At 31.5% G+C, this 23,917-nt stretch overlaps 1 protein-coding gene and 2 non-coding genes across 4 annotated transcripts in view; 2 read left to right on the top strand and 1 right to left on the bottom strand.

The window, feature by feature from the left end:
- Positions 1 to 520: 520 nt before the first annotated feature.
- The window catches only part of LOC108563469 (dentin sialophosphoprotein), a 65,597-nt gene continuing 42,200 nt past the window's right edge, over positions 521 to 23,917 (bottom strand). Inside the window, exons 4-9 of one of the 2 annotated variants that reach the window (XM_017922150.1) lie at positions 18,560 to 18,700; positions 13,875 to 14,070; positions 3,178 to 3,436; positions 2,937 to 3,118; positions 2,383 to 2,607; positions 521 to 2,328 (exon numbers count right to left, since the gene is read on the bottom strand). In XM_017922150.1, the coding sequence (XP_017777639.1) occupies positions 614 to 2,328; positions 2,383 to 2,607; positions 2,937 to 3,118; positions 3,178 to 3,436; positions 13,875 to 14,070; positions 18,560 to 18,700 (2,718 nt within the window). In that variant the 3' untranslated portion in view covers positions 521 to 613. The remainder of the gene's footprint in view (positions 2,329 to 2,382; positions 2,608 to 2,936; positions 3,119 to 3,177; positions 3,437 to 13,874; positions 14,071 to 18,559; positions 18,701 to 23,917) is intronic. The other variant, XM_017922151.1, reaches the window with a different exon arrangement.
- Trnae-uuc lies at positions 4,331 to 4,402 on the top strand. The gene has a single exon. It is a non-coding gene; the product is annotated as a tRNA-Glu (tRNA).
- Positions 4,832 to 4,903, top strand: Trnaq-uug. Its single transcript has one exon. It is a non-coding gene; the product is annotated as a tRNA-Gln (tRNA).

Raw genomic sequence — 23,917 nt, forward strand, 5'->3', positions numbered from 1 at the left:
ATAGAGTAATATGGATAAGAGCACAGGAATGTATCTATACTAGCTGGATTCCCCAAACATTCAGCTTTCATATGCATCTATCGGATTCATTCTATCTATTATAGTTTTCGAGTAAATTAATAAAATGTGGAAACACTGCTATTTCGAACGTTCTCATTTCAAATTCAATATCAAAATAATACTAATTAAAAATTGATTGGGAGTGTAAATTGGAGGTTGTGATGATTGAATATTGAATAATCTATAATATATTTATTAAAATATTTATGGTTATTTATACATATACCTACTACGCATTATTACATTTTTTACAAAGCTTAATCATATATAAAATACGAGTACATACAAAATATTGTTATAATAACATATAAATATTGTCAAAACTTGTGAAGAATGAAAACACAAAAGTTGAATTAAAAAAAAAATAGAAACACAAAGTAACTCCAGTCTACGTTAAATTGTAATATGTAATTTATTATATTTAATCATTTTATATTATATTTATTTATCTTCTTCTTCTTTTTTATTAATATGTCAAGAATCTAAGTACTTAACGCCAACTTTTAGATTAAAAAAAGTAGGAAAAAGTACTCCTTCCTTCACTAATGCATATTCATACCAAACCAAAATCGGTGTGTACTATATCACAATTATTTTGCTTCTCGGTAGTTGCTGCCATGTTAAGTTCAACCAAAGTATCAATACTGTTAATGCTAACTCCTTTCAATATCTTTTGTGCAGCCAGACTGGTAAAATTGAAGCTCAAATCGCTTAAACTGGGAAACTGATGATGGCTGTTTTGTCTGGTCAGTGTCTTGAGGTCCTGATCTTTAACGCTAATGTTCGGCTCCGAACCCAATATATTTTTATCCAAAATAGATTGATACGATTTATCCAATGACGTTTTAGAATCGGCGAGTTGTTTGTAAACGTTACCGGCGCTTCCACCAATTGATTCGAACGGTTTCTCGCAGAAACTGTTTCTTTTGAATTCCTTGAAGCTATTGTTAATGGGCGAGTCAGGATTGGAGTTTGATTGGAATTGATCGTGAGAGGTCGAGGGCACGTTTTTGAGGAAGTTTTTATAGTTCAGATCTCGTGATGGCATCTGGAGGGAAAGTTTTCGGCTGTTGTTCATTTGCTCGTTTTTATCATCCGGCTTTGCTTCGATGTTGGTTATTGAATTGTTTAAACTGCTTTCGTTGTTTGTGGTGTTGGTATTTTTAGACCACACGTCACCCGCTTTTGGATTAATTTGGTATCTGGTGGGCTCAAGAATTGGATCGGATCCATTTATAATGACCAAATTCGGGTCTGCGTGTTGTCCATTCTCGAACGTTATTACTGAACGCACAGGCGAATTTTGCACGAAAATCTTGGTGTTGGCTCCGTTACCGCTATTAATAGTGGTTGTTGTTGTGGCGTTGTTCGAAGAATTTGGATAAGATGTGCCGTTTTGATTAGTTGTTACTTGAAGGGTGAACGAATTGCTGTGTGAAACTGAAGATTTAACTTCGGACTTTTGCTTTACGTCTTTGTCTCTCCGTTTTGGAGACCGTTTCACTTTGCTTTCAGCTTGTTGGACTTGCGTCGGATTGCGAGATATTACGGTTTTGTGGGACTCTAAGCTGGAAGGTCCACTGGTCGCAGAGCTTCCAGTCTTGCTGCTCTTGTGAGATTCTATGCTGGACGGTCCGCTGTTATCAAGATTAACCAAAGTTTTAGTTGATGAATCATCGGCAAAGGAGCGCTTGGTGTCGCCTCGTTGACTAGTCTTCAATGATTCCAAACTGGAAGCCTTCGAGTCCTTAAAATTAGCATCGAATTGTTTCTTGGTGCACTGTATCGGTTTCGTTTCTAGCGATTTCACTTCTTCTTCATCGATGTCGTCGTTTGCTGGACAAACTTTAGTTAGACTGCTGCGACTCGTTTTCCTTGAGCTTTCTCGACTTTTCATTGAATGTAGCGGACTTCGATTTGGGTTTCTGGGCAACGTACTGGATGAAGGCGAACCGTATCTTAGACTGGGCGACTGATCGCGGGATTCTATGTAAGAAGTGACGTAAGTAGAATCATTGGACAGTTGCCTTCTATGTCTACGAGGTAGCGTAGCTGATTTCGAGGAATTCGTTTCTGAATTCATGTAGTAATATGGCAAAGATAATGTGGAATCCTCGTCCGCTGTGGATGTTTGAGTGCCAACGTTGTGTAGGTGAATAGCTTTGGAATTGAACCATTCGGTGGGTGGGAATTGGGCGCTGAAGCTGCTTATTTGGCACTGGGAGCGTTTGGATCGTCTGAATATTCTCGATAGCAGCGATTCCTTCTCTGTAATTGAATGTCGTTAATTGAGGTGCACCGAATGGAAATAATGGTAATTACTTGGGGTTGGAGTGTGTGTGGAGTCACTGCTGTTGGGATATTCCGTGCTACTGCTGCTATCCGCGTAGTGTCTAGCCAGTGTCCTTGTGGAAGCCGACCTTCTTAAGCGTCGACTAGAGCCCCAAAGTCTGAAAGAACCTCGTCTATCGGGACTCTTCGGTGACGGGAAAGAGGCTGAACGACGCTTGTTATTGCGAGCGTACATTATTTTATCGCTTGTATTTCCTGAAATAAAACCGTGATTAATTACTGAGCGAAAACTTAACAGATTAGATGCGTGATTATTTGACAAGAAAATCTGCCCGATTCATATAATTGCATTGGAAAGAAGAAAACAAACGCAACAGGCTACACCTTTCACCTGTACGTTGAAGTCAATTGACTGCAGACATCGTTCGAACGTCCTTCAAAGAGGGAAGACGGAGAAAGGATTTTCTTGTATATCAATGCACTCGTTATAAATTATGAAAGATATATAATACCCATTATTTTAGATCGCGCGAAAGGCGACGGCAATTAGCACAAAACATTGTGCTAAATGTTAAATAACCTACCTCCGCAAATAACATCCGCCAAATTGGTTTGAATACACTGATGAGTTACATCTCCGTCTCTTATTGTAGCCATATCTCCGTGAACCAGAACGAGCGCTTCCTCCGTTGACATTAGCATAGTTTTACTGCAGTTTTCTTCGTTCCTTCTGCGACCCCTGGAATGGCTTCGTGATCGTCTACGCCTGAAAGAAGAAAACCAAATAAGTATATTCGTTATTTATATGTGATTCTTTAAACTTACTCTGGCGTGACGATAAAGTATCCTCTTGAACTGTGATACAGTTTTCGCTCTGAGGTGAGTTGAACGAGGGTGTCGTATATGACTCGTTCGCTCGGTGGCGAGACGTGAGGGAATGCCATGATGAGGGCTTCTCGGATGGTCGGGATTCCAGCTGGTCGACCCTGGCTGGAAAGCCTTAATACAACCGCACAGATTGCTTCCGGTAGTGGAGTCCATTGAGTCTGAGGCACATTACTTATCACGCTATCTTCGATATCCTCTGAAAATTGAAAATCGTATCAAGTAACGTCGAGCAATATTTCCTCTCGGATACTTTATAATATGCATAAACGCGATTTCGCCGAACAAGAAAGAAACTAATTTGATAATTTGATACCGCACGTAGAAAGTACGTTACATTGTGACATTTGATTAAAGCCGCAAAAAGGAACGGTGAACGTTGATAAATATTTTCTTATTAATTTAATTAACTGATATTTATCTTCAACTCGTATTTCCCATCACACTCGCCATTATAGAAAACTTAACGACCACTTCTCTAGCTATGTATGTGTGTGTATGTATGTGCTAGTGTGTGTATACATAAGCCATCGAGAAAAACTGTTAACATGGTAGAACGTTTAAATCTGCGAAGAATGTCACGGGCTTGTATTTATTTCACATTTTAGAATAGCCGTACTAAATACAAGACGTATACTTTTAAGTCAAGTTTATTTCAACGTAGACGAAATTTATAAGATGCCAAGCGTGTCGCAGAATATCAATGATTTGAAAGTTGATATTTCTCGTTAACTGGAACTGTGCATCGAGTTTACTAGTTTTACATATTTTTTCACATTTTTTACACAATTCTCATCCAAGCACACATTATTCACAAGATTAATTAGATTGGAATTAGTATTAATTTTAGAAAATTAAATGAAAACATTTCAAAATCATATATAGAAAATTTTAATTATATTTAACTTTATTAGTATAATATACTTTTATTTCTTTTTTAATTCTATTCTATTTATCACAAGTTATAAAAAGCTCAAGAATTAAATGTTGTTAAATCCCATGCTCGTCATCCAATATTAATAAGTAATAAAGTATAATATAAATACATAAAAATACAGAGGTAGTTGAAAATTATAGATTATGCTTTATATAATCCGATATGGTCTAGTGGCTAGGATACCTGGCTTTCACCCAGGAGGCTCGGGTTCGATTCCCGGTATCGGAATTCTTTTATGTAACATCATAATTTCTGTTAATAGTAAAATTTATTGATTTTACTGTTTGTATATGTTTTAAATAAATATATAACTTTCTCTACATAAACAATTTAAATGATATATTTGCATATACCAATATTTAATTATATTTATTGAAGGTAATAAACAATTATAATTTATTTAAAACTAATACAACTTTGAATATTATTCAAAATATTTCTCTTTATTATTATTATTTGTTTTAAATTATCATCTTTATATAGAGTCATCAGTCCTTATAAAGTTCTAATGATAGATATTTTTATATTTATTTTTGATGTAAATTTAATTTGAATTTAAAATAATTCAAAGTTATTTTAAATTCAAAGGAAATTTACATTAAAAATAGCAAATTTAAAATATAGATGGCAGCATATGGTTTATTTTTTTTGTATTAAGGTTCCATGGTGTAATGGTTAGCACTCTGGACTTTGAATCCAGCGATCCGAGTTCAAATCTCGGTGGAACCTGTTTCAACTTTTGTTTTAAAACATTTCAATATAATTTAGGATCGACGAAGTTCGATATGCCATATTTACATAACAAGAAGTTTTGCATATACTTATTAGTGTTTTACAAAGTAAAATGAAACAATAAAGGATATAATTTAGTAATTTTTTAAATTACTATCGTCTTTAGTAAAAACATTTAAATTTACATTGATTAAAGTAACAATACATTATCTAAACTAGTTTTGGAGTTAGTTGATCGTTTATTTACACAGAAAATTTACTTTTTACGTAGATTTCAAATAAGATAATATATATTTCTAATAATTATCTCATCCTTAATATTATTGGTCATTATGACCCATAACCCGTTAAGAGTATAAAATGCTTAAGATTCTATTAATTTTGTCTTTATTTGTACTTCTTGTCAGATAGTATTAAATCAATAATAGTTTTTCTAACTGTATTTTAATAATTGATATTTAATCTTGCCAGAAAATGATTAAACTATTTTTTATATAATAAGTTGAAATTGATTTTGAATTGGATGCAAATGAATGCTTCATATAAACGCCTATTAAAGTACATTTGTTGCAGTCGATTGAGCCGCTTCATTATGTCCGATAAAAATCGGTCATTGCATATTAAATTACGTTTCTAATGCAATTCAATTTTGCACTTTTATCTGAATAGCCGACACACGGTAATTAATAATCAATACAGCATGAAGTCCGTTTATTATTATCATACGGTTGACATGTTTATTTCGTGTATTGGATTTCGTATCCAGCGTGTTTCCTGGATATCAATCTTACGAACAGCCGTAGACAGAATTTTAAGCTACCTCGGCTTTCGAGCCGTTTATTGGACACACCTTGAAAAAAACGGCCGGATTGTTTTCAGATGCCGGCAAATGTGAATTAAAACGTCCGTGAGGAATTATCGATGTAACCATTTACTACTAACAGTAGTAGTTGACTACTATTTTGGCGTGTTCGGCAGCAGCTCCGAATTAGAGGCACAACAACAACAAGAAAAATTGCCCGATAATTACCGGATCGTGGCTTTAAATAATAACAGAAGTAAATGATGGTAGACTCGTACGTATTTAGAGTCAACGGTGAGTAAAGTTTATGTGAAAGTATCTGTGTACAGGAGTTGTCCTACAATGGAGCATCATCACGAGGCCTCCCATCTTCATCTGCGGACGCCGAGGATTTTCATCCAAACAAATTTTCCACGTTCGAGTACACGACAATCGTGCATCAATTCATATATAATAATTTAGTTTATGGCATTGTTTACTCAAAGGAATATGATTTCTTCGTGCTGATATTTCGCCCGAGACGATATTTCAGCAAAAGGGGAACTTTCACTATTAGCATGACCGTTTATCCTTTTTACAATGCCCTTCATTATGCAATCGATAGTTTATTAATCGGCGCAGTGCAACAATTACCTGAGAACTGCACTTCTGCTTTGTTGCACCGCAGCAACAACATGTACACAAACAAGTGCCGTTTAGGAGCATGCTTAAATAAACGTCATTATGAAATACTGAATGAAATATATTGCACGTGAATTCACATCGTTAGGTGGTAATTGACTGTGCATTGAAATTCGAGCTTGTTTATGGCTCGAGTCCCATTAAGCAAATAACTCAATGTGTAAATATCAGAAGTGTTCCTAATTATATTTGTTTCATCATGTTTTCTTCATCTAATAATTCATTTATTTTTCAAAAACTTCATTACATAATGTCAAGATTAATGTCATTGCAAATGTATAAAAATAAATATCACTAATATAATTTATTAATATTTCGAATGTACGATGAATCTTCATAATCAAACCTAACAAAATAAGGATAATTAATTCAACAATTAGAGAAGATAAGTAAGATTAGATCTAAATCTAGATTTTTAAACATTTTTTGTAAAGTAATTCAAGAAATTTAGTTCTTTCAATCCATTAATATATTTGAAACTATCTTATAAAAGTTAAAGTGTGTGATATGGAATAGGATAGATGATAATTAATGATACATTACAATAGTACCACAGACGCCGCGCGAGTAACAGAGGATTAATAGAAGAAAATACTATTTTGTTAAGTAACAAATATGCGTATTGTTGCATATTCACACAAAACTATGATTATTAAATCAAATTACAAGAAAATTGAACTTTTAATGTTCATAAAATTCTTTGCATTAATAATTTGAACAAACAACACGCAAACACTGCTATTAAATTAATTGCAATTCACGGAATTTGCATAACAATCGTTTCGATTTAGACTCAAATCAACATTTGAAACTAATAAAATATTGTTGCAATTTTTTTTTTAGTTCGTCGAATACGTCCGCCACCTATTTTATAGAGCAATTCGTTAAATAGTGACAGCAATATATTACCGGTCTACACGTTCGGATCATGTATGATTGTGAAAACGTGGGATGATGCAGTGACGTAAATGGAATTTGCAATTCAGGTACAATTTGTGAATCAGCTAAAGTCCAAAGTTTCGATTCGACTTGCGGTTTGTTATAACATCATTCCTGTTGCATCTCGTTACACAATGAATACACGAGAAGAATCAATGAAAAGTAAATCAATACAAGTATTTTCACTGCTCGATAGATATTTTCTAAATATAATGACGAACATATTAAAAATATGAAAAGCTACTGATTCGCATCCTTTCCTTTCTTGCAAATATTATTTACTTCTATTATATTTAAGACGTTTACGTATTATTATTAATAGATCTATGATAAAACTAGTAATTATTATCATTTGTGCCAAACTTTAACTGACAATTTGTAATCTTTTACTTTTTATATCGTGAGTTAAAAACATGTTGTTTAAAATAATGAATAGTGGTATAATAATAAGTTTTAAATAGAATTAATGTAAATCGTGATAAGTTAAGAAACTCGCGAAATTTTGTAACCTCCGATTGTTTCGGTCGATTGAATAAGGGGATCCCGGAAGTTATGGCTGCAACCTAGACTTTTCTAAGTTTATTCCGTATTGTATTCGTCGCGAATAAAAGTACTGCATCATTATTAAATATGGAATTTGGCAATATGATTAATATCACAAAGGTCAATACCATGCATTATTCAACATTTTGCAAAATAACTCATCAATCTTTAAAGTATGAGTAAAAACGTTTTGTAAAATTAACATAAATGACTCAATTAAAGTTAAGTTTAAAAATGCAGAAGTCCATTCATAAAAAAAAATAATTTAAATATATTTCTGAATAATTTTATTGTTTGATTTGAATAATGTGTTATAAACATAGGCAAAGCATATTAAAACAGAATTAATACTATCAATAATTATTCTTGTTTCTACACTTTATTAAATTTTATTAAGGTTTTCAATAAAAACAAATTTGTTCAAAGGAACAATTATTATTATTTATATCACATTTTTAATAGTGATTTGGGAAGAGCATAAAAATTTGTAATTTCTATATGAACTGAAGTATCCTTCGAATAGAACAATTGTATCTTGGAATGGAATCGAATGTACATTAGATTTTGCCATGTAATCATGCAACAAATTGTAAAATGAGCATGAATTTAGACCTTTTCAATGTGCCTTTGTTTTGCATCTAAAGTGCATTTCATTCGTATCCAAAGACACATACTGATCTTCCATTTCCTTTCATATTTTTTTCATACCAAACGTGGAACAATCGAAGATATTGTTCATAACTGAAGATGGAACGATACACATCCAATTAAATTTAAACCCAAGTCATTGTTTCCTTGAATTTAGAAGCTACATTCAACCATTAATTTTATAAGTTATAACCGGAAACATTAGATTATTGACATGTATTGTCACTGCAAATTTAACAACTTTAGTGCATATAAGTTGTATATGCATTTAATCTATACACCTAGAGAATATTGATCTGTTTTTAAAGTCTGTATAGATATAGTGAATTAGTACTAATCCAATTTGCACTTTCGCCTTGGCGACGGGCCGAAAGAAACCCCAGTAAATTAAGGGGTGAATCCCCTGTATTCCGCCAAAGAATGAACCTCTCCAAGGCGATTAACATTAAGCTATCTAAATGCGAATCATATAGAAGAACTTGTTTCGGAACAGAAATTACAAAAGTAACGTTTAATACAATTGCAAAACTTGTTTTCGAAAACTGGAGAGAAGCAAAGAAAAAAAAAATATGACTCACGATTTATAATAATAACGAGTGAGCCTATAAAAAGTAGAAACACTTCTCTGTGCATTATTTCATTTTCCATCCAATCAACATATGGAGATCTGATGGCCTTGAGCGTCTTTGGCTAAAATTTCGTTTCGACTAATGTTTTTTCTTTTATAAAGTTGTGCAATTGTTCTCAAAAAAAAAAACATGAACGAATCTTGCCAATTCACCAATTTCAATTCTGCGAGAGCAGGTGTGAGAAGGTATTTTCGGTGTACACATGTATTTTTAATGAAAGGCAATTGGGTGGTTCTGTGCTACATTCTTAAGATCCTCCGATCCGATGGAACAAGAATCCAGCGGATTTTCTTTCCATTGTGTTAATAAAGTATTCTGGCCAAGTGAAAGCTCTTAATGAAGTTTAAAAATATGTATACATAAATTACGAAAGGTCAGTTAATCGGTATTTTGTTTTTATGAAGAAAATAAAAATGTAACATTTAAAGCAAGGCGGAATTCTCATTAAATGCAACAAGGGACTTTATTATGTGTATGATTTGCAGATGCCGACCGACCAGGATGTGATTTAGCGAAATGTTCTTTAACGGTGGAAACCAGAAAAGAATAATCATAATAACTTATTATATCATTAAATTGAAATCTTTATTTAGTTTGTCTGTGTGTGTGTGTGTGTTTGTCGAGACGCCACCCAAGAAGAAGTTTCTATCATTTTCGTGCGGATAGCTCGTTTTTATTACGCTCATTTATACACGTAACAGCGTCGGGAATTAAACTTGGACATAGTGAAAAAAAAACTGTGACACTATCTGTATATTCGCTTGAGCAATTTTATTTAACCGCAAGTTTGAAGCAAAGAAAATTCTTAAACGGAATCTATTTAATTTCAAGAACAAACTTATTCATTTTGTTTTTTTCTTTTCTTGTGTGTTTCTGGTTTGGCGAAGTTTCGGGGGAAAAGAAATTTAAAATAATGCTCTCCTGCCATCATTTATCAAACATGAGCTTTTCAATTTTAATTAAGACAATTACGGACTTGTTCGCAATATTTCCTTTATATAAACATTCACGAAGCGAATGAAGAATACGCTTTAAGTGGGACTATGTAGATTTAAGAGAGATAATGAGGTTTACGTTAAATTGCTGGTTATTATTCTTTATTTAGGGCAGAACAGTCGTGGTCAATAGCCTTTTGTTCGCTGCACATTTCTTCTCGTTCTTTAACCAAAAATTGTAATTATCATTATTTATTATATCGCCAAGTCACTTTTACAAGTCTCTTTTATTATTATTATCATTATAAAGAATTAAACTGTATTTCTGTAACACATTAAACTTCAAATAATGTCATCTTATTATTTACATAATAGTTTTAAATTGAAATGTGTTTCCTTTTAATCTCTTAATCGTTAAACTTGCATAAAAATAACTTCCTAGTCTACTTGATAGTAATACCTCGCATAGTGCGGATCAGTCTAGATTAATTTAGTTCAATTAAAAGTAAATTCTAAAAATAATAAAACACATTTCTTTGTGTTGTTAATTTTTGTATGTATTTCCTAGAGCAGTCCGGTTTCAAATAGTCAGGGATATTTGCGGAATCGCACTATGCGAGGCTTTACATCTGTGATAATATGATAATCGTGATAATAATTATTAAACATAATCTTAGTCTCTTTCTTTGTTTTCAACAAGTAATAGTTTGTAATATTTGCTGATCCTAGATACCAAATTCCTTTATTGCCACTGTTTCCCGTTTCCACTATTTTATTTTGATAGTTTCATCATTTTCTACATATCCAAGTTTACTTATTACTTATAACACTCATAATCCTTAACATATATTACTATGTAATTTACTTATGTAAACAATTTACGTAATCTTCACAGCTTTCGTTGAGTGTTTTCACATGGAAAATTCATAGTAGTACACTTAATTGATCACGTATGCTATAAATATTTTTTTTAGGTCTAATGAATTATTTATTGATTGCGTTATTCCATTAAAAATATGGAGGTGAAACGATATACATTATATACAAATTAAAGAATCATTAAATCGAAGCAGATTTTATTTGGTAATGTGTACTTTTATATGCACATGAATATTTTAATATTAAGCTCTCACCAAATTTCTTAACACTTTAATAATATTCTGGAATATAAATTTATTAATTAACCTATATATTTTTATCGTAAACATTCTTAGATCAATTTTTTTTATTCATTCATTTATTCACATTATTTGTGACACATGAGATCTTTTTTGGATATATCAATTAATATCTAATAAGAAACTTGGCCTTAATTATATAAGAACTTACTATCATGGACATTACAAAAATAATTATAAAATGTTGTCCGTAATTGTTACTCGCGCTGCGTCTGTGAGTCAAATGAGTACGAGTAATGGAGGGTTAATAAAATTGGTATGTATGTTTCATATTAGGTTTCCTGTAAACTGGCCATTGAAATCTATTATATAGTTGCATTTTTTTGTGTTATTAAGATTGTTTTCTCGAATTAATGAGAGTGGAAATTATTACTTCCACGTGTTCATAATAGTTAGTTAATTAAAGTATGAAAACAGGTTGATAATGATAATTACATGAGCAATGAGCAAATAATTCTAAACGTACAACTAAAAATACACTCGAAGGTTAGATCGAGTAATTGCGCAAATCGGCGTAAATGTGCGCAAATTGAATGCATTTATTTATATTCATTGAGAGCAAAGGAAGTTGCAAACGTCTGTCTTTCTGTCCGTTTTCGTCGTAAATTCACGTGACGTCGATGTATGGAAATAATTGGTTCGCATTTAGAATGCAGATGCAGGGGAATTTTCATGCGGTCATTATTTTATTAACTTTCGCGAAACCTGTAGCTCGTGTGAATTATATATTTTTGACCGAAACCAGTTTAACTAATGCGTCGCAAAAGTTATTTTTATTCCTTGCCTTTTTATTTCAGAACTGGTCTCTCCTCTCCATCCACACACAGGTATGAAAGTTCATCGCGAACGCAAAAACATACAGTGAGACCGTTTATCGCAATCATTAGAGACGCACCTTTTTTCATCTTTTCTCCCTTTCTTTCAGACTATTTATTATATATATATATATTATTATACGCTATTATAGACTAATAAATAATTCAGTTATCATGGCAATACAATCATAAAACAATCTATAAAATAATAACGTTTCAAGTTTATATCTTAATACATAAGAAGTCTATATAACAGCAACCATATTAACAAAGTTAAGCAATCATCATAAAAGATACTACATGGATGAACTCCAATCCCTATTTCAGATAAATATAATGTAACAGATTTGAATCAGAACTGAAATGAATTATGATCAAAGATCATTCTAGAGTAAAACCGTCTTAATAATACAAAATACTTATTAAACAAGCATCAAGGAAATGCTGTATACTTGTACGTAATATATACTCACATAATTGCAAGTGAATAAACATCATAAATATATACCAGTGGTTACATTGATAGAGCGTTGCAATGCCATCATCTTTTTTTTCCGGTATTTAAATACCGGTATTTATTTAATTTATTGGCTGCAACTATTTTTGCTAGTACGGCAATCAAATTAGCTGTAAACGCAGGGAGATTCTAATCTCGTAACAGGAAATGTAATTTTGAAATTTATAATCGCTGCTCTTAACGAACGAAATTGAAAAAGTAAGATATATCAAATTATTCGCTTTCTGAATTTGTTATATTTTGTTATTGATTTTTTTATTTGTGTTTTGAATCAAAAATTCAATTATATTAATATATAAGTACAGAAATACCTCGCATAGTGCGGGTCTGATTAACCAATATCCCGGATTGTTTGAATCCAGACTAATCTCAAGAAATTTTCAAACCGGTGATTTCGGATTATTCAAAGCCGCAAAATGCGAGGTTTTTCTGTACATTTTTAATAGAAACATACTTGTAAACTAACCAAATTCGTAAGTAATTAATTTCTATTAATCAAGTTTGATTCTTGTCATAGTATATGCAAACTACTTAAACATAAATCAATAAACAATCGTAAAAGGGTCAGTGTTTCAAGGATTTAGATTTCAATGTTAAAAATGTCAATAATTGCAACATATTATTAAATAAAGTTCACGTTTTCAAAGTCCGTAACCTCTATTTACAACGATTGCACAACTAATTACAAGTTTTTTTTAATTGACTTTACTAACTTATTATTAATGGGAAAATATGTATGAGACATTTTACATATAAGATATTCGATTTAAAACTTTGTAAATTCTAAATTGAAATAATTGACTGAATCAAAGTTTTTTCTTATGTATTATGTATTAATTTAGAAGTAATATAACAAAATAAGTATAAGAACTGAAATATAAGTAGATTTCAATCATCTAGATTGAAATGAATTTATAAAATTGTTAACATTTATGCGAGGTCTGTAATATTCTCTAATTGAAAAATAAATCAGTTGAAAATGAAAGCTTATGATTACATATGAATTGATGGGGTGTAAAGTCCTTTGGTAATGATTAAAGCTGACGAACGGCGAATGTATTTATGCATATACTGAAAATCTCTGATAGACGATGATCCTCCTGAGAGGTTATTAAGTTATTTATCAGAAAATGTTGAAGTGTTTAATCATGAAATTGCTTCACGATCTGCAAATTATGGCACATCGTAATTTACACGCGTTGTTTGGGGCACGCTCTTTCTTCGTACACGGCAAATAATTGAAGCCAATTTTCACACAAAACATACAGAAGTGTTGCTTACCTAAACTGACGATTTGATATCCAGCTGGAGGTTGAAGGACTCTCCTGGCCCAAGCCCCACGGAGGATCTCCAAAGCGCAAGGCTCTGATGCGACAAGAATTGCCCCGGGGTTCACGTAACCCCGGTACACCAAATTCTTGGTGGCGCCATTTAAGGCGCTGTTCCACCAGCATACGGAATTGGCTGATAAAAGACCCTGCAACATTTCCAAAAAAAAAAAAATCAATTAGTATTTCCTCATAAATTATTAAAATATTTAAACTGTACTTCGAAAAACAGATGCACTTAAAACATAAAAATAAGTGTGACATTCGGTTGATTTAAGATGCATGGAATGCAGTGAAGAAACCAGAAAAGGATTTTTTAGTCGCCTTGATTAATTTACATTCATTACTGATACTGGGAATGCGGCGAAGCACTAACTAATGTTGCGCAAACCGCATTGATGGGATAAATATGAGATATATTGCCTATCATCTGTTATTGCGTGGCTGCGATGTGTTTGTCGCGACATGTGAATATGAGGGCTTGCAATGATTTATTGATCAGAAGATTATGTGCAGTGGCTGCGTCCCTTTCGAAGAGTATTATTTGCCCTGGTGGAAACTGTACAGCCGTCTGCAACGTGGAGCTTCCCCTAGTCTCAATCGCTTTATCTAAACTTTCACATAAAATAAATGTGGGTGGTTCTTGCTATTACATTCAAAGCACGATCCCAACCCTCCAGACACAAAGACAAAATATGTTCCCATACAACCGAAGCTCCTATTCACAGGAAAACATAATCATAGGAAAATCGATCGATATTAATTAAAATGTATTTTGTAGACGCGGCGCATTACATTTATTACACTGGCTCTTAGATTCGAACTATCCGCATAACTATTTACATTCATTAGTTGGCGCACTTTCCCCTATATTACCTCAAATTATATTATATTATAACGTAAACACGTATAACCAATTTCCTCTGAGAAATTATTTAGATGTAATAGAATTAATGTATTCATAATTCATTTGAGAAATACCTGTGACGATAGAATGTTGAGCATTGGGTTTTAACATGCGCTTTCTTTCACTCACTTCCATATTCAAGAGCAGAATTATGTATTTCTCTCTTTAAACGCTTAAAATTATCGTTTCTAATTTACTATAATAAATATTATAGCGAACTTAAATCATTTAAAACTTCAACGTATTTTAACATAAATTACAGGTATGAAATAAATAATTATTATCTAATACATGTTTTCGTTATCATCTCATTATACTTAGATATTTCATGAAATATCTGGCTTTGTAGTTAATTTATAGAACATAATTTGATAAGTATAGAAATTCCATACTTCACTCATATCAATCGTTGATAAGTACCCAAAGTGTGAATTATTTTCAGTAACATATAAATTAATAAAAATATAAAATGAATATAATAGATTTTTTTTCTTGCTTTAATTTGTTTTAGATTAAAGTAGATGAAACCAATCAAGGTTATTTACGTTATTAGGTGGGGTATGTTCATGAATGAACAAAGATCACACAGATGTGCTTAAGTGTTCAGGTCTCCACTTGCAAGAAAAGGAATCTTCTTACAACCTTGATGACACAGATTCACACGGTCAATGGCTACCAATAATGGCTGAGATCGCATTATTATCACAGCACCCCAAGATTCGTATACTTCATTCATTCTTAAACATTCTTATCATGATGATAGTGACACTAATTGTCAGTTGAATATGCACATGAAAATATGTATCAACGTAAAAATATATTAATTTTATTAGTTATGGCGAATTTCTGAGCTTGAATCTGAGATTTGATAAACAAAATAGTTTATATATGAAATCAAATGAAATCTTATAATAAATTAACCAAGATCTTAATAAGATCAATTTGTATAGTATTCAGTTAATATATGAACTAGCTAATTTTACTTCTTCGTTGTATATATCAAAGGAGATGACGTATCTGAACGGATATTAGATTGATTTAGGTGTGGTAAATGAGGACTAATATATTCGATATGTATGATGGACAGGATGTGATTTGCGTGTGGGAAAAGATCACTGCTGGTATTTTCTTTAACTTATTTCATATTTTCTGAATAATAAAAGCGCAAATTATGATTAGATAGAAAGTTATTTCCAATATACAGCAATATCTCACATAGTGCGGATTATATCAGTGCGGTTTCTCTATAGTACGGTTTGGACATTTCAAAACAAACTAACATTTTCATTGCCAAAATAAAAATAAATTCATAAATTTGTGTAGTTTATTTTTTGCGATTTTAAAGTCTGAGATTAGCCAGGTTTCTAACAAATTTGGATATTGGTTATTATCCGTACTATGTGAGGTATTGCTGTATTATATTTTTCAGATAATTATATAATTTCTCTTAGAATTTTATATAATCATATATTCTTCATTATTAAAAAATGCAGTGTTTAATCTATTAATTACTTAAGACTTCAATAATTTTGTTTGTATATAAATGTATATAATAAACACAGAATAACGATTAAGTGCTGGGATTCTGTTAGGAAAGGCAGCTGTTGACGGCATGCGCTTTATTTATTATACTGAAAATTGTATTAGCGCTAAAGCAATATTTAAATGCGCGCTAAAAGCAGATCTGTAAACGCGCTTTAAACGAGCTTAGAAACTCTAAATAAGTCTATTACAACTTACATAATATCGGATCAATTTTGCGCAGCTGACACTTTCTTGGCGTCAGATGGAGAGCAGCGATTATGCTGACTGAAGAGTTCAAATGCACGTGAAAATAAGCAAAAAAAAATATATGTGTTGAGAACCGGATTCCGAGCGAAATCCATTAAGAGTCTTAATTTAAGACTGGATTTTCATCAAGCAAATTCCTGCCGAATATTATTTGGCATGGTATGCGAACTTGTAAACATTGGGAGATGGACCCATTCATCCATCCATTCGTTTCTAAAAGCGTTCCAGCCGTGAAATGTGCTTCGGAAAGTGCACTGTTTACACAAAACTGATTCGAATTCAGTTTCTGACTTTTGATGCGATATTTCATTTGCTCGAACTTTTCCAATTATTTATAGAACACAAATTTCGAACTGCTCGTTATGTCTCTGTATGTGGGCAATCCAGGAATTGGAAACGCGGCACTAAAATAAGCTGTGTGTATTAATTAGGTGGAGCCGTTGAACCGTTTGTGTACATACCGAAAATATACCTAATCCCACATCGACATACTTCTGGATACATTCATTTCGTATTTCAACATACAGATCTTGAATGAATTGAATAATCTATGTGTCATCAATCCATATATTTGTTAATATTATTAATTCGATTATATAACAAATAAAGTTACAGCACATCAATTATTTTCTTACTCAATTTTATCTATTCTCCATATACAAATAAGAATTGATACTTAATAGATTTTTTTTCTAAATCATAATGAATACATATGAAATATTTTAATTAAAAAATATCTTTAGATGTTTAAAAATCAATATTATAACCTTAGCTAAGACGATTCAATACGGTCGCAAAAATAATCAGGGAAGTAGTAAACCTCTTCACTTTGAAGTTTTCACGTTACATTTTTTTCTCATCGTCTTGTTCCTGCTCTAGAGCATACAATTTTGTCGAGGTTCTTAAAATATTGAAGAGCTTTTAGAAAATGTGCTATTTGGAACGCCAGATCGAATTTCTTTCCGGTGGTCTAGTAAAAGAAATGCTGGTGCGTTATCTTAGTGTGTGAATTCGTTCCAAAACGGAGATTGCCGTAAATAATTCCCATTCATTTCAAAACTTCCTTAAATTAAAAAAAAAAATGTTCACACAAATTTAATCTCGTGTTTCTTTACACCTTCCTCCAGGATACACTAATCATCTCAATTATAAATATGTATTTGGACATTGAGAGAAATTAATCCATGCTTTCTTTTAATTAAAATCTAATTTCGTTTAATTTCATGAACCACCTCAGGGTATTAATGCAAAAAAAAGCAATAATGATGATTTCCATAATTGTTTGAAATAATGGATTACTTGTAAATTACTTTGTTGATATATGGTGAAGTATTAATTATGTTATGCGTATGTAAATACGTTTAGTTTTAAATGATGTAATTAATAATGCGTGGATAATTTTGTGGAGGTTGCGTGTCTCGCCGAAAATTGGAAGAAAGATAAACTGTTGATTACTATTAGCTGTGTAAAATAGAAAGTTCTAAAACCTTAATTACCGATTTCATGCGTTATGCTTCCAATAATGTGGTACTAAATAGCCGATAGTTCAACAATCATAATTACTCATGTTGAGTTCTTCGACGATGAAAACCAATCAAACATATTATTCGGTGATTAAGTTCGCATGTAATGGTAACGATTTACTTGGGAAACGAGCTAATCTTTCAACTGTATGAGATTATTAAATTACTTTAAGAAAACCGAAAGGATATGGGTATTCATTTGCATAGAGGCTACGTGTGGCAATGTTAATTCCATAATTTGAATAATAATAAATTGGCTGTACTACGCGAATTGGATTTACGTTTCTGGTTTCTCACACAGCTGTTGCTCACCGGAAAAAGACACGTTGGTAGATGCTTTGGGCCGAACGCGATTTGTCATTTCCTCGATAGTTCTCAGAGCATGAGTAAAGTACACGTAAAGTAAAATATAAATACCTGAAATAGTAAATATCCGCTCTCGTACATCCAGAAGTCACCTGGATCCCCTTGACAGCCTTCCTTGCGCACGATGATGGCTAGGCATCTTCGTAAGGCCACGCGACAATCCGACCTTGACGACATTATCAAGTGATCATCCTGAAAGCAAATAATATAAATTATATGATGTACATTCATTTATTTTTATAGATGCTGTAAGAAAGTAGACTTGTGATAAATATGTATGAATATATAACGAGATGCAGGTAAAACAGGAAATGTGTTAGAAAGGATGCTATATAGAAATGCAATTTATAATACTAATACGGAAAATATTAACAGTAAACGTCTTAGACAAATATCATTAATCTGCTTGTATATTCAAAATAAACTAAATTTATTTGCTTGTTTATGAATACACTATATAAGCTCAGTTTGAAATGTAAAAGTATACATTTACTTCAACATTAATAGTCATACTACATATACTTTTGCACAGAACAAATCTTCAAAATGCCGCCTTTTTTTTCATTTATAATTTTAGAGAAAATCACTAAAATGTGTTTATTTTTCTATTTTTTCAAGTTTTGAACACAAATTACAGCCAAATGGATTCCCAAAACATCCAGCTTTCATATGCATCTTTTGAATGTATTCAATCTATTATGAGAAAATCATTAAAACGTGACTAACATTTTTAAAGTTTTTCAACTTTGATTGCGAATTGAAACGAAACGCCCTAATTTTCGTGTTCGCTTGTCGATTGGTTTATTTTTGCATAAAAGAAAATTTTATTAGTTAACCAATGGTTTGTGGGCTGACTCAAACAAATAGAACCAATGAAATTGTTTGTAACGAAAAAAGCTGCGTGTTGCCAATCCTTCGTCTAGCGTTTGGCGATATGATTCGCAGCTGCAACCAAGTTTTTATGACTCTCTTATCTAGTGTTCCATACTCAGACTTTTTGTGGCCCAGTAAGGATTCTTTAAACGTTCAAAGCAACTGTGATTCGTCGATTCAAAGACACACAATGCGGTTTACAATACCACAAAAAATAATAGAATTCAAGAATACATATTTTATTGTTAAATTGCTGACACTCGACATCTCTCCCCCCACGACATTACTTACTTAACTGGTGCACAGGGCTCACGACAATCTTAATGCAAGTATGGCAAGTATTTGTAATGAATTAAACATTGTTAGTGAACAAAGAAACTGAGAAGAAGGAGGCTTCTCTGAACATGATTGCAGAAGGGCCCAACATTATTAACAACACCACTGTGGTAAACTAAATTTAAATTTTGTTATTCGTAAAATAAAAAGGAATATGCATGATTTCAAAACTAATTTAAACATAATTTCATAATCAATTTATCAAATTACGAAAAAAATAAAATAAACTAAATTATAATGCATATTACCTAACTAAGATTTACTAATAATTATATTAATTAAATTATTTAATATAAAACTAACGATGTTATGTAAATTATTCTATTTTCTTCGATAATCAATCAATCATTAATTAAATTTATATATAATCATTTTGTAATACAATTAATAGGTTGACGCAACTAATATAAAAGTATATTGGAAAAAAAATGTATTACTTCATAATGTGTATAAATGTATAACTTGTTTTCATTTTATTTTAGAGTAATCATACTATGGTCTACAGCGGTTACAATTTGCATCAGAAAATTAGCTGTCGGGAATAATTGGATATCTTTCACGTAGTTTGTTATTAAACGAGCCGATGTACGTAGTTCATTGCAAGTATAATAGATTGTTCAGTTTAGACGTTTTAATTTATATTTATAATTTATATTCAATTTTCAACTTTATTTTACATTTATTATGTTACAATAATTTATAAGTATTTACTGTTATCAGGATGTACAGTATTTCAAATAATGTCAGTAATACTTTATAAAAGTACAGATTGAAGAAATATCAAAAACTCTTACAATATTTCTGTATATATTTTGATAGAAGTACTGACATAATTGAAGATATAAGTAAATAGGATTCATAAATTTGTAGTAATGTTAAGTCAGTTACTTAAATGAATATAATAAAAATTTATCTTAAGAAACAAGGAAATATCAATAAGATAAAAAAATAATACTTTAAGAACCAATTTGAGAATTTGAATAAAAACGTTTATGATGAAATAAAAACTCAGATGATGAATCGAAATTATGTATATTTCAAGAAATTGCAATTGGGTTTCATTTTATGAAAGATTTGTAAAAATTCATTCTAAAATATGATATAATTTATAAGAGTGTTATCATTATTACTTCTATTGTAAAACTTATTTCAACACAAGCTTCATAATATTGAAAATAATTATTGTATAATAGCTGAAACACGACAATAATAAAAACAAACATTTTGCCAATAATTACAATTGTTATAGACTCTTCTATAGCTTTACTTAAGTAGACAATAAATTTATTGTGAAATGAAATATAATAAAACTAATGATTGAAGTATTAGAGTAAATATGTGATATTTTTGTTAAGACTGAAACATTTTATTTGAAGTTGAAATAATCTTGTATGTCTGGTGAGGATGAGTTGGATTTTCCTCATATCGACCAGTCTACTTTCGGAAGTATCCAACACCATCAGACAGCGCCCATCGAATCATGTCTGTGGAAACTAACAGTATTGAGTTTCTAATTGAGGTTAAGCGATTTTTACTACTTTTTTTTATATTAGCATGAACAGCAGGGAATGTAGGATTTCTGACCAAAAATAGCCAATTTTCCCAGCGAGAAGAGAGTGAGTTTTCTATTTTTGGTTGGAAATCTTGAATGCAGCAGCAGCAGCATTGCATTTGGTGCTCACTGTAAACAGATTGAGTGGCACACGTTAAAAGGAGAAAAAACGTATTGCCCACATAAAAGTAAACATATAGAGAAACGATATAAACCTCAGTACGAAATGAATTTAGAATCATTTTACTTATTATAAATATTCATTCGACATGTTTTCCTCCACTTTATTGATACGGAAAGAGTAAATACGTATATTTATATTTATAAACATGACCGTCGGATAGAATAAATTAGAAAACTCTTAATTTATTTTTAACCGTTCGCTGCATTCGAGGAATTTTTTTTATCCTCGTCGCATTCGTAACTTACGTAACACGCATGTAGTGTCGGGAGATTCGTACTTGACGCGACACGCGTAATTGTTTTGGGTGGAGAAATTAGAAAATTAGAAAATCTTATTAACGCATTTTACGACTTCAATTATAATTTATACACGTGTAAAGAATATTGAAATGATGGAATAATGTGCAATTACGCAAAAGCACAGTTTATCTGTCGGGATGGAGCATAAAAGCAATTTTGCGAAGAAATCGTGAAATTATTTCTCGCATGTTATACGAGGAGACACACTTTTCGAGCGCGGATAGAGATACACATTTTATGATGCAATTGCTTTGGTAATGTAACAACCTTCGCGACGATTTGCAAACGATTTTAGAAGAATAACTATAAAATAGTCTATATTATAATATACTTCCTTTTAACCTTTTAGGTTATCGCACTTGAAATTACACTTTATGTATGTATACACTTTGCTGTTTTACATAAAATTACTTTAGGTTCATCTTGATTGGTGATTCTATTCTATAATCGACTATTGAATTTTGATAGTTGTTACTTCTTTTGGTTACCATCAACTAAAGCAGTCATAGACACATTTCTTTTAGGGGTGAGCCAAAAAAACAAAAGAAAGAATATCTATGACATTTTCGCATATGCGTTAATCGCTATTACCTTAAAATCTGCACGGCCCGGATAGAACCTCTGTCCCGTGGGCAGAGGACTGAAGAGCACTAAACTAGAGGATTTTTTCTAGTTATTTGTTAGGTTTTTATTGAAATTACATAACAAATAATAAAAGTTCGCTATATTTCTAAGTATAAGTATATTATAATATACTTCCTTTTAACCTTTTAGGTTATCGCACGTGAAATTACACTTTATTTAAGTATACACTTTGCTGTTTTACATAAAATTACGAACAAATTACTTTAGGTTCATCTTGATTGGTGATTCTTTTCTATAATCCGCTTTTGAATTTTGATAGTTGTTACTTCTATTGTGGTTACCATTAACTAAGGCAGGCATAGACACAACTTTTTTTTTAGGAGTGAGCCAAAAAACAAAAGAAAGTATGTCTATGGACATTTTCATATATGCGTTAATGAAGAGGACTGAATAGCACTGAACTAGAGGATTTTTTCTAGTTATTTGTTAGGTTCTTATTGAAATTACATTACAAATAATAATAGTTATCTGTATTTTTATATCATGATTTTTCAGAATTTGTGCAAAAGACAAAGTAATATTACCAAAATCTAGTTCAAATCATTTTAATGTTTTATTTTAGTTCTTATTAATCAACAATACAATTATCAAAACTGAAATATTTCGAAAGTTTACTTTTCGTTAAATAAAAATGAAAATACAGCTGTCAAAATTATTTGTCACCTTTCAAATTATAAAACAAGATAATTATAAATATGTTTTAAATAAATTGTTAATCCAACAGTTAAAGTGTGTATTTTCAAGAGTCTTGCTGTGGCTAGTTGAACCACAAGAAAACACAAATGTTATATATATTTTATATTCTGATTGATATTTAAAAAAAAAATTATACCAAAAAGTTTAGGTGCGGCTCTTACTGCAAAAAAGTCTGGTCACCCCTGGTCTATACCATCATATGATACACTTGGAAATGTGTTAACAATAAGAATTTTGCGCTGTATTTACTAGATTACAGAATATAGAACGATAGAATAATCATTGAGGAAACACATGACTTACATGACTGTATAATAAACCGAACAAATGATATTCAAAAAGTTACTCACGCGGAACGTACAGACATACACACACATATGAGTTGTTGACTCTCGTATCATTCGTCGTACGAAAACCTTTCCTTGTTTACCTGACACTTGATAGATGCCGGCCGCCGTGATTGAATTGGATTTTTGTGTGTCAGAAAATTTATATTCATTTTTATTCTCACATTCCCAATTTGCTCGCGGTTTTCTCTTCGTCCACGCGCATAGACAAGACAGAGAAAGACACCATCAATCAAATGACACCGCTTGCTGTATTTTAATAAATCACTATTATCGTCTTCTCACGATCTTCCTGTAATTTCGGCCCTTTTACTTTCACATCCATTACAATATTGCAGACAATTTGTTAATCATTTTTTAACTATCGTCTTTTATTATTCGTGGATAGTTTGTTTTTTTTCTTCACACAAAATTTCATGTTATTAAGTCCGTCTGTCTTGCTATTTAAGTATATATCACACGTATATGTATTTTCCA

Source organism: Nicrophorus vespilloides, unplaced genomic scaffold (assembly GCF_001412225.1).
Source record: "Nicrophorus vespilloides isolate i.1.1-1 unplaced genomic scaffold, Nicve_v1.0, whole genome shotgun sequence".
In the NCBI taxonomy this organism is placed as follows: Eukaryota; Metazoa; Arthropoda; class Insecta; order Coleoptera; family Silphidae; genus Nicrophorus; species Nicrophorus vespilloides.